We start from the raw sequence: 11085 nt of genomic DNA on the forward strand, positions 1-11085 counted from the left end.
GGTAGGCGAACTGTGGTTGTGTGGTGCACGTGTGTTTATCGAGTTGCCTCGGGTGGAGGGACAGGTTGGTGAAAGGGTGAGCAAGTGGGCGCTTTTCTGGTCACTCCTTATGTAGTCTCCTGCGTTTCGGCACTGCTGTGTTTCTGCGTTCCTGTTTCACACCAACACATTCTCGTTAACCGTCGTGAACTGCCGCTTAGAGAAAGAGGGCTTGTGTGTGATTCGATGCTGCTCGCGGTCACGTCTTAGTCTTTGTCTGCACTGCTCTTTATGGGGGCACTAGGATACGAAGGAAGCAATAGACTGCGCCGGTGCGGAGTTCAGAAGCAAGCAAAACAGGCGAAGGCTCTCTGCACACGCGCTGCATACGCTGTATAACGAGGGAGCGTGTGGCTCGCTGAAACCGGTGCGCTGCTGTGTTCGTCTTTTGCGTGGCATGCCGATCACACGATACTGCGCTACGCGGGGTCGTGGCGGTGTGCAACTGCAAGTGAAACGCTCCTCCGACCTCTTCGCTAGTGGATGCCCCACCTTTTCGCTTGCCTCCACTCTCTTCTGTGCTTTTTGTTACTGCCGGCCTTCATGTACATAAATCCGCACATGCGTGCAATGCCGCGCTTTCTCGTTTTTTTTTTTGAACAGGTCATATGAGATCCTTCCTATCACTTGTGCTTTTTCCATTGGAATCGGTCTTGCCGCCGTTGTGGCTACCACGCGTTGAGGAGAGGGTGCATATTCAAACAGATCATTAGTGCTTGGCCGGTGCAAGTGCTGCTGCTGCTGCTGCAACGATGGATAAGGATGGCGAGCGTTACGTGGAGTGTAAGGGGACTCGCTATGCTCTCATGACACTCCCTCACTTTCGCAAGTTTCGCGACCTCGCTTTGTCGAGCGACTCGGCTTGGAAAACGCACTACTCCGACACCGTACTGAAGGTGGAGTCGAAACCTCCGGGCGACGGCTCTACGAACCTCAACATAATTAGGGCAACGCGCATCATGAAGAACGTTCCGCCGGGGGTGCTGTACAACCAACTGCACGACGCCCAGTACCGCGCAACGTGGGACACAAATATGCTGGAAGGGTACAACATTGTTCAGCTAGATAAGCACAACGACATTGGCTATTATGCGGTGAAGTTCCCGTGGCCGTTGAGCAACCGCGACTTCTGCAACATGCGCTCATGGATGGAGTTCACAAACGGCGAGTACATTATCTTCAACCACTCCGAGCCGCACCCCGATTGCCCTGTGAAGAAGGGCTTTGTCAGAGCCCGCTCCATCTTGACGGGCTTCTACATTCGGCCCATTTCAGGCGAAAGGGGCACGCAGCTGGTCTACGTCAGCCATAGCGACCCCTGCGGCTCCATCCCCCATAGCGTTATCAACTTTGCTATGACGAAGGGAGCACGCATGATCCTGGACAATTGCGAAAAGTACTCGGAGAGGTACCCGGCCTACGTGGCGAAGATGTATCCGGCGGACCACGTGTATCCATGGCGCACGCCCAAGATGAACTGGGACAGCCCCTACCTGTACCCAGAAGACGTTCCTCCGAACACTGAGCCAGCAACGGAGCACCAGCAGCCAGAGGCTGGCGGCAGCGGTGGCGAGAAAGGGGAAGGCAATGAGCGATCCGGCGAAGAAAAAGCCGTCCCGTTTCTCTCCAGCAATGCCGGGCTATTGGGGACGTCACTGCCGCTTGCCCCTGTTGCCCCGTACCGCATCACGGATCTCCTTTCCGTTCAGCAGTACCGCTCTATCATGCAGGACGCCATGAACACCGTAGACCGTTCTTTTCTCCGCGAGGGACGCGTGCCGACCACAAAGGAGTACATTGTCCGACTCAAGTACATGATCGAAGGTATCCGCCGGACCACTGTGGACGTCTAGGCGGCGGCAACCGTTTCTGCTGATGTCATCCATGGTTCCCGTCTATTTGATACTTGCATGGTATTTACCCCAGCTCATGACGCCGATGGCGTGTCACGCGCAGCGGCCCCAGCGGCCTCCCTTTTCGCTTTCGCCCTTCCTCTCCATCAGCGCATCCCTGTCCGATGGCGACGTGCCGTGTCGGCTGCATTTGTGCGCCTCTGTGCGCGGGCAATTCGGCTCACCTTTTTGCGTTACGCGTTTCTCTCTTTTTTTAGTGTTGTTGCCGCGTCCCTTTTGGCTTCTCTTTCGGGGAGATGGGTGTATTTTTTGGCGCCCGGCGCCGCTCCTTACGTACGCTGTACCTGTGCCTGTGTGTATCGCGATGTGCGCACATACACAGACCCTTGCATCTTCCTCCACTCCTTTTGCCATTCTCTCTCTGTTTGGCGTTCGAAGCGAGCGAAACACCCTCACAAACGTGTGTAAAAACGCATACATGACTGCACTACCGCACAGGACAGTACGCAGGCGGTGATGGTGGAAAAAAATGGAGAAACAACGATCTTAGCGCGCGGTAACCTGCCCAAGGTGCTTGGCGAGTCCCAATCGTGAGCCGATGTCCTGAAGACGAGGCTTTGACGAGGGTGTCCGCATTCCGCTCTCGTGGAGCTCGTCTCCTCGAGCTTCACGAGCTCTGATAATGTCCCTCTTTTTCGTTCTCACCGTCACGTCCGCGTACTGGGAGGATGCGCTCTTGAGGGGCTTCGTCACATTTGTCCAAGTGACTGTGCGCCGTACTCGTTTGTGCCAATGCCTCCCTCCCCCTTCACGCCCCCTCCTTTTCTCTCTGATCACTGCCATCCATGCACCTCGTAGTGTGCTGGTGCCGTAGCCAGATCGCCAAAGCATAAGGCCTCTCCTTCGAACTGCGTGGTGGCACAGGCAGTGACGTACCAGTGCAGGCGTCAACACATATACACAGAGAACGCATGGGGACGAGTGCCAGTGGTGTTGTTTGCATCTTGACACCTGACAAGCTCCACCTCTCCACCATCGTCCGAGGGCCGTCCCTTCCTCGACCTCTCGCCGGCTTGCCGACTCCACACTGCAACGGCATCGCCTCAGAGGACTGTGCTCAGGTCGCTGCAGCTGAGTGCAGATGGAGGTGACATACATTGCCGATTGCGGGCATCACACCCTCAAGTACGCCGGGCTCTCGAAGTGGAACCGCAAGACCGTCGAAGTACTCGTCAAAGAGCGCCGGAATGAGTGCAACGCGTACGTGGCCGATGACGAGCGGCTTCGACAATGCGTACCTCAGCTGCTCTCCGGAGAATTGCGCGCTGACGAGGAGCTGACGCTCATTTTGCTGCTAGACACCTTCCACTCACAGAAATCAAAGGCATCGCTGCTGTACTCGTGTTTCGAGCAGTTCGGGTGCAAGAATGTGTGCCTTCACTACACCGCATCTGCAGGACTCTACGCAGCTGGTGAGACCTCTGGGGTAGTGGTGGACCTCGGCTACGCCGGGGCTCAGCTCACTTCGGTGCAGCAGGGTACGGTGCAAATGGCCATGTCGACGCGACTCTCTTCGGTCGGCACTCGAAGCCTCGACGGCGAGCTGCACAGGCTGCTGCGCGGCGACATGACGGAGGCGACACTTCACCTTGTGAAGGCTCACTGTTGCTCACTGATGGAGCGGGACGAGCTGGTACCGGAGCTGACGCTACCGGACGGCTCCGTGTTCCCATACGACGACCGGACGAGGAGTGAGCTCCACAGGGCCATCAGCGCGCTTCTTTACTCCACCACGTCTTCCGTGCCGGAAACTTTGCGCACAGTTTACCAGAAGCACTCGATTCGCTTCCCCGACTCCACCTCGTGGGTGCAGCTGGGCGGTGGATCACTAATCCGCGGTGTGGATGAGGTGCTCACAGCAGCAATGGCCCACCCGCTTTTCCGGCACGCGCCTAAGCGGCTTCACTTGAAGGACGTCACGCATGCCCCAGTCAGCGGCGGCATCATCCTATCGCAGCTGAACGTGTTCAAGAGCATGTGCATCGGCGTTAGCGACTACGAGGAATATGGCCCTGACGGATGTCTCCGCATGCAGGTCGCGGACGCCCGGTGACGACACGAGCGGAGCGCGTTTTCGCATATGCGCCAGCCCGTTTTGTCGCAAGGGCCGTTTTCCCCTTTTTTCCCTTCCCCACCCTTTTCCGGCCCTTTCAGAGGGGGCAGCGCACAGACGCACGCGCACACCAGCACATACATCCCTGTTGCTGCTGATGTACCAGCACAGCAGCCCGCTTGCTTTGCCAACGGTCGCAGAAGTCACTGGTGAAAGTGCCACTGCCATGATGAACTCTCCTGTGTGAGCGCACATATCCCCCTGCTTCCTTCGTGCTGCTCACTCTCTCCTTGTCTTTACTTTTCCGGTTGTTTGCCCCCCCCCCTCGGCGCGCTGGGTGCGTCCAAGAGGCTCCTGGCAGCATCGAGTGGCTCTCCGGTCTCTGGTGGGGTTAGGATTGCACGTGGGAGACGGAGAGGAGGACGGTGTGCTGGCGGGGATGCTGGGATGGGGATCTTATAGTACCGGTACTCGCCATCCCCTCTTTTTTTGCTACAGTGCTCTCTCCCAGAGCCAAGCGGCTGCCACGTACGGATGGGGCACTCCTCTGTCACACGGCACCTTCTGTCCATTCAATGTTCTTCCTCTTTGCCCCCCCCTCCCTCGTGCCTTCTCACATGCCGCTCTGTTCGCTTTTTGTGTTTGCTTCTGTCTGGCGGGGATGCTGTCGCCTTGACATGGCTGTGTGTGCGTCTGTGGAAAGCGATCGCCATTCAGGAGGCGATCGCCGGTATTCGACCGTCGTTTGTCGAGCGACGTATGACGATGATGAAATTACTCAGCGTCTTGAAGCATCGCGCAAGAGCACGCCTTGAGCTCGCTCGAGCTCGGATGCAGCTGCGAAACGTCTGCGACTACGAAGTCATTGGACGCTTCTGCGGACTACTGCTTTTCCCGTTTACCGTTTACGTGTGCGTCGGGCAAACGCAAGGCTACAGCGAGAGTCAAATCCGCGACCGTATCGCGAGCCGGAAAGACGTGCCCTGAGTGGGACTCGCACGCCCAATGCTTTGGGCTTGGATTTGTTTGTTTCACTTTCCACTGAACTCGACCGTGATTCGCTCTGTGTCACAGAGTTGCGGCGACCGCGCCGCTACGGAGTGTGTAAGAGGTGTATTCAGGTATGTATGTGCGGGCATCGCGGCGCTTGGTTGACTCTTGCGCCGCTTGCAGGCTTTCAGTGTCCCCTCCCCTCCAGAAACCGTGTACAACCACGACAGCCGAAAAGGCACTATTGAGGCGCTTTCCGTCATGAAGAGCGCAAATGAAGTGCGAAGACGCGCGGCGCGCCGGCTGTGACTCACAGGCAGCGTCCTAAACCCGGCACGAATCCTCGGGGCCGAATCGGCGACCACGCCAACTTGTCGGCCGTCTCGTGAAAGACGTGATGTGGGCATTGCCTGTTTTGTTGCTGTTTAGTCGCAGGACAACTCGGGCAGCTTCCGCTGCTCGAAAGACGGATAGGGAGAGACGCAGGGAGTGATGAGCAGTCACATACGTGCTTAGAGGCGTTTTCGCAAGCGTTTTGTGTCCTATTCTTCGTTTGTTCTTGACCGTACCTTTTTGTGCTTCTCCTCTGACTCGATCTGCCCGCTGCCTATTTTCCCCTCCCCCCGTCCCTCTGCTTGGCTGATCACGCTTACAAATGCCCAACGTTACATCTCTGTGCGCGTACACACCCTACTCCGACGCTTCCAGAGAAACACAGAAGAACGCGCAACTGTGTCATTATACGGACGGCAAAACAGCAGCAAAAGATTCTTTCATATATAAACGCATATATATATATATATAGTTGTTTCACTGCTGCCTGTACGGCAACCATCGGTGCCATTGGTTGACTGGGAAACCACTGTAGCAACATCGAAGGCAGAAAAGGAAAACGAGCGCAATGATCACCACGAGCGGCCGCGTCGTTCGCAAGGGCGGCAATGCGCCAAATAGCCGGAAGGCTCCACCACCCAAGCAGACACCTCAGGAGCAGATCGAGGACGCACTGCAGGCACGCGACTTCTCGAAGGCGACCACCATCTTAGAGTTTTACAAGACAAGCGGACAGAGCCTCGGCAACCTTTCCATTAACGAATGGCTCGCCTACAGCGCCTTCCACGCGAATGACATGGAGAAGGCCATTGAGGTGTACAAGGACATTCTCGCGCTGGACGACTGTGCGCCGATCAACCACACGTACCTGGGCTGCTGCTACTACATGAACGGCTCGTTTAAGGAGGCGGAGGAATGTGCCTTACGCGGCCCCGAGTGCCCCCTTCAGACGCGGCTGATGTTGCACATTGCGCAGAAGACGCATGACGAGGAGAAGCTCATGATCTATCACGGCAAGCTACAGGATACGATCGAGGATCAGCTCTCGCTGGCTGCGGCGCAGTACATTCGCAACCATTACACTGAGGCCATCGAGGCCTATAAGCCCATTCTTGCTCAGACGAGGGAGTACAAAGCCCTCAACGTTTACGTGGCGATGTGCTACTTCAAACTGGACTACTACGAGGTGAGCGTCAGTGTGCTGAATGTGTACCTGCAGTCCTACAGCAACAGCGCGGTGGCCATCAATCTCAAAGCTGCGAATCACTATCGCCTGTTCAACAACAAGGCGGCGAAGAGCGAGCTGAAGCTGCTGATCGATCTTCAACGCACCACTTACTACGTTGAGACGGACATTGTAAAGCACAACCTGGTCGTTTTCAACAACGGCGAGGGCGCCCTGCAAGTCCTGCCGTCGATGCTAGATGTCGGTATTCCAGAGGCACGCCTGAACTTGGTCATCTATCACCTGCGCCATGAGTGCATCAACGAAGCTTATGAGCTGATGGCCGATGTGGTGCCACTCACAACGCAGGAGTACATATTGAAGGCCGTCGTCAACGCGTACGTAGGCCAAAACATGGAGTCACAGGAGCATCTCAAGGTGTGCAAAGAAATCTTCAACTACGTGGGCTCCTCGGCGAGTGACCGCGATACGATCCCTGGCCGACAGTGCATGGCGTCGTACTTTTTTCTGCTGCGCGACTTCCCCAACGTGCTCATCTACTTGCGTTCAATCAAGCCGTACTTCAGCAAGGACGACACCTTTCTTTACCTCTACGGTATCGCGTGCGCTGGTACTGGGGAGTACGCCGAGGCGGAGCAGAGCCTGCTCGCCGTCAGCTCCGACAAGATCAAGGCAGAGTTCAGCTACACAAGCTGGCTGGTGCGGTCGCACATCATGAATAAGCACCCCAAGATGGCGTGGGATATCTACCTGAAGAAGGAGATGGGCGAGTCCATCGGAATATTGCGGCTCCTCGCGAATGACTGCTACCGCACAAGTGCCTTTTACTACGCAGCCAAGGCGTTTGACGTGCTGGAGCGACTCGACAGCGATCCCGAGTATGTGGAAGGCAAGAAAGGGGCGTGCATAGGTGTGTTTCAGCAGGTCTTCGCCAACGAGGAGCCTGCCGAGTCCTTGCTCGACGTGATGAAGATGATTGAAGCGAGTCTGCAGCGACACGCCGATGAACCGCCAGTGGTGCAGCAGTTTTCCAACATGCTGGCGCTGATGAAAGACTGGGCAAAGGATGCGAAGCTGAAGCGCCGGTGATAGTGTGAGATTTCGTCTTATCACGGGTCTTGTGTTCGCGTTTACTTTTTGTTTGTTGTCGTTTGTTCTCGCTTTGCGCCCTTCGATGAAATTGTCGCATGTACAGCCAGCGCGTCTCGAACTCTCCTTGCGCTTCGGTTCCTCATACAGTTCCTTTTATGTGCATCTTTTTTGATTCTCTCGAGAGGTGTGACGTTGATGGGGCAATTCCTGGCATGCCGTTCTTCATTCCTCTGCAGTCTACAATCCGAGGACATGATTCCGCCCTTCCTTCAAGCGCACATCTACGCGCACACGCATGCGCGCAAACGGTGGCGTGTACTCGCAGCGAGAGAGGGAGACGTGCACAGAGACACACTGGTACGCACGACCTCGTCTGCTTCTTCGGATGTGTTGTGGGTGGCCAGGTGTGCATGCCAGCACTGGTGCCTGCGTATGCCGGCTGCCTTCTCCCCCCTGATCGGGCGCGCTCTTTGTGCCCGATCGTCCAGCGGACACACTCGTCGAGTGTGTTTCTGAAACGGACTGCGATGGCGCCTCCGTAGCCGTCTTACTACCGGCAACGGCCTCTCTTGATCGCACCCCATTGTCTCTGTGCGTTTTAACCTTCAAATGCGCACAGAGAGACGCCACCTGTAGCGCTCGATCGCTCGCCAGGAACGACTGCACAAACTCTGAACCTCTCCCTCGCCACTGAATGCTCTCGGCGCACTATCCATGCCCACTTGTCCTGCAGCAGAACATGCACGCAAACTCACAACAAACTGCAAGCATGCCAAAAAAAAAAAACTCTGTAAAAGCCCACCGTCTCTGTGAGTTACTGTACCGTTGCCGCACTGTTCTCCCTTTCCACCGTCGCTAGTCGGCTTTGAGTGCAGTGAGTCGCCGCTGCCCGCACCATCGGCACGGGGAACCTTTACGAGTTGCCCGGGCCACGCTTTACTAGAGTGCTTGTGCTGACTAGAGAAAAAAAGCCAATGAAGCCACATGGACTCGCTGTGGTGCCATCCATTGTGCAACCCTCGCCGTTCCTCACTCGCGCCATCTGCGCCCTTTACTGGAAAGACACTTTTCTCGGCAGCTGCGTGGCCATCGCCCCGTCCATTGTGATGACTGCGGGTCATCACTACAACGCCGTCCGCGACGATGTCGGCGACTTCAGCGTTTTGACACGGCCCGGGCACTGGACGGCGGTCGAGTACGCGTCAAAGGATAGCACATATGACGTTGTGGTGTTCTGGCTCTGCGAGGAAGTGACGACGCACACCTCGCTGCGAGGGTATCTGCCCGCGGTGGGGGCACAGGTGGCGACTGTATGGTTGTCCCCTAAGCCACCACACGACGCGATTGTGTCGCCAGGCGTCGTGATGGAGAGCGAGGCAGAGAAGTGCGTGGCGCGCGGCACTGTGAGCATGACCGGATCGAGCGGCGCACCTGTGGTGGACGTCTTTGGTGAGCACATTGTCGGTCTCCATCTCACGTCCAACACGCGTGACGGCTCACGTGTGTCTGGGTTCATACCGTCACGCAAGCTGGTCTCTCTTTTCGCCGAGATGTGGGTCGAGCACGCTCGTGTCTTGTCGTCCGCATAGGTACCGGCAGCTCCAACCCCCCGTTGGATGCCGCGCGACCTCTTTTTTTTTTTGCTTCTTCACCGTGATGCTGGGAGGCTGCTCCGAGAGCTTGTGCTGCGTCTTTGCAGCTCCACTGTGGAATATGCGCGTCTGCGTGTGTACATGTGCGCGCTTTGTTCTCGGCGCTCCTGCGCCCTTCGCGCCATTTGTGAACACGGAAGAAAGCAGCTCGCGAGACTACGCATGGCGGTTTCGTGGTACGCACTCGCACCGGCAGCAGCATCCTTTCTGATTGAAGCTTTTCGCCGTCAAAACAAGCACGAGGACGAACATATCCGCGTCTTCTGTGATTGCCCCTTCCCCCCCCCCTCCACCGCCACCACCCTCCTTTCCCCATTCGCACATGATCTCTGCTGTTCCGCTTTTCGTTCATATCCTGGCACTCTGCCGGCCACGGCAACTCGGCGACCATCGTCACAACCAGCTCTCACGCTGGCTTGAACACGCCCTCTCTCTCTGCTCCCTACTTGTTCCACACAACTCCTTCAGCAGCGGATCTGGCAGTAGTACACAATTTGTGTCTTTTTGCGTGTCCTAGCGCCACAGCGTGATTGTTCGCGGTGAGGTGCATGTCCGACAGCACCTCACCCACTACCTCTGCGGCCCAGCATGGGACGCTTCAATTCTCATTGGAGGAGCTGGCAGCAGGCGGCATTGCCGGCTTCGCGGAGCACTTCGTGATGTTTCCCTGCGACACCATTAAGACGCGCATGCAGGGCGGGGGTGCGCTAAGTATTGGCCACGTCGTGAGACACTTGTGGAACCACGAGCGGCTAACACACCTCTATCGCGGATGCGTGCCGGTGCTCGTGTCAGCGATTCCAGCGCATGGTGCGTACTTCGGCGTGTACGAGGCCCTCAAGCGCCTCTTTGGCGACGACACCAACATGGGCATCGCCGCTGCGGCTTCGTTTTCCACGGCTGCCCACGACACGGTGTCCACGCCGTTCGACGTGATTAAGCAACGTATGCAAATGGACAAGCAGCGCTGCTTTAGTAGCTCTGTAGATTGTGCCCGGCGAATTGTGCGAACCGAAGGCGTCGGGGCCCTTTTCGCTTCTTTGCCAACGACGGTGATAATGAATATTCCCCACTTTTCGGCCTACTGGCTCGCCTACGAGGGTTTCCTCGCGTCTCGTGGGCATGGCAACGTGCGCAACCGCCATGACGAGATGACGGTGGACTACATGGCCGCTGGCTTTGTTGCAGGCACGTGCGCGGCGGTTGTCTCATTTCCCTTTGACACGGTCAAAACACATCTTCAGCTCGGCCACGGGATGGGCTTCCGCCACACACTGAGCGAGCTGATCCAGCTACGGGGAATGCGCGGCGTCTACTCGGGCGTTGTGCCGCGCATCCTCTACACGGCTCCCTCTGGCGCCATCATGATGGTGACGTACGAAACCGTGAAGAGCGCGCTTGCATCCGACAAGAGTCTCTTGTGAGGTACGTGTGTGGGAGTGTGAGAAGGCAGAGGCAGCGGACGCAAAGTGCTTGCGGGGGAGTGGAGAGTCAGCCCCCTATCTCACCTGCTACGCATGCCACGCGACACCAAGAGAAGGGGTCGAGCAGCTTTACTGGAAGTGAAGAATTCTCCTTCAGCAGCGTCCACGGGGGTCATGGCTCGCGGAGCGCTTTCAGCCTACAACCTTGCGTCTCGCCGAATAATCTTCATCAAAGACTTCCATTCGCTTTTAGCCTTCCTCGTTGGGCCGTAGCATGCTCCAGGAACACACACACTCACAAGCAGACGACGACGTATGCTACTAACATTTCATTGTCTTTACCAACCTGTCCCTCCACCCGAGGCAACTCGATAAACACACGTGCACCACACAACCACAGTTC

At 56.8% G+C, this 11085-nt stretch overlaps 6 protein-coding genes across 6 annotated transcripts; all 6 read left to right on the forward strand.

Annotated features, from left to right (window-relative positions):
- Positions 1-791: 791 nt before the first annotated feature.
- LDBPK_292840 (hypothetical protein, conserved) lies at positions 792-1892 on the forward strand (the record flags this gene model as incomplete). Its single annotated transcript, XM_003862654.1, has 1 exon — positions 792-1892. One exon carries the CDS (start codon positions 792-794, stop codon positions 1890-1892), a length of 1101 nt encoding a protein of 366 aa, XP_003862702.1.
- Positions 1893-3033: 1141 nt separating this feature from the next.
- Positions 3034-4005, forward strand: LDBPK_292850 (actin-like protein, putative; the record flags this gene model as incomplete). The annotated part of the gene is made up of 1 exon (XM_003862655.1): positions 3034-4005. The coding sequence occupies one exon, from the start codon at positions 3034-3036 to the stop codon at positions 4003-4005; it is 972 nt and encodes a 323-aa protein (XP_003862703.1).
- A 765-nt stretch (positions 4006-4770) lies between these two features.
- On the forward strand, positions 4771-4992 carry LDBPK_292860 (hypothetical protein, conserved; the record flags this gene model as incomplete). Its single annotated transcript, XM_003862656.1, has 1 exon — positions 4771-4992. One exon carries the CDS (start codon positions 4771-4773, stop codon positions 4990-4992), a length of 222 nt encoding a protein of 73 aa, XP_003862704.1.
- Positions 4993-5896: 904 nt separating this feature from the next.
- Positions 5897-7603, forward strand: LDBPK_292870 (hypothetical protein, conserved; the record flags this gene model as incomplete). The annotated part of the gene is made up of 1 exon (XM_003862657.1): positions 5897-7603. One exon carries the CDS (start codon positions 5897-5899, stop codon positions 7601-7603), a length of 1707 nt encoding a protein of 568 aa, XP_003862705.1.
- Positions 7604-8580: 977 nt separating this feature from the next.
- On the forward strand, positions 8581-9195 carry LDBPK_292880 (hypothetical protein, conserved; the record flags this gene model as incomplete). The annotated part of the gene is made up of 1 exon (XM_003862658.1): positions 8581-9195. One exon carries the CDS (start codon positions 8581-8583, stop codon positions 9193-9195), a length of 615 nt encoding a protein of 204 aa, XP_003862706.1.
- Positions 9196-9806: 611 nt separating this feature from the next.
- Positions 9807-10682, forward strand: LDBPK_292890 (mitochondrial carrier protein-like protein; the record flags this gene model as incomplete). Its single annotated transcript, XM_003862659.1, has 1 exon — positions 9807-10682. One exon carries the CDS (start codon positions 9807-9809, stop codon positions 10680-10682), a length of 876 nt encoding a protein of 291 aa, XP_003862707.1.
- Between the last annotated feature and the right edge of the window lie 403 nt (positions 10683-11085).

This window comes from Leishmania donovani, chromosome 29 (assembly GCF_000227135.1).
Source record: "Leishmania donovani BPK282A1 complete genome, chromosome 29".
Taxonomy (NCBI): domain Eukaryota; phylum Euglenozoa; class Kinetoplastea; order Trypanosomatida; family Trypanosomatidae; genus Leishmania; species Leishmania donovani.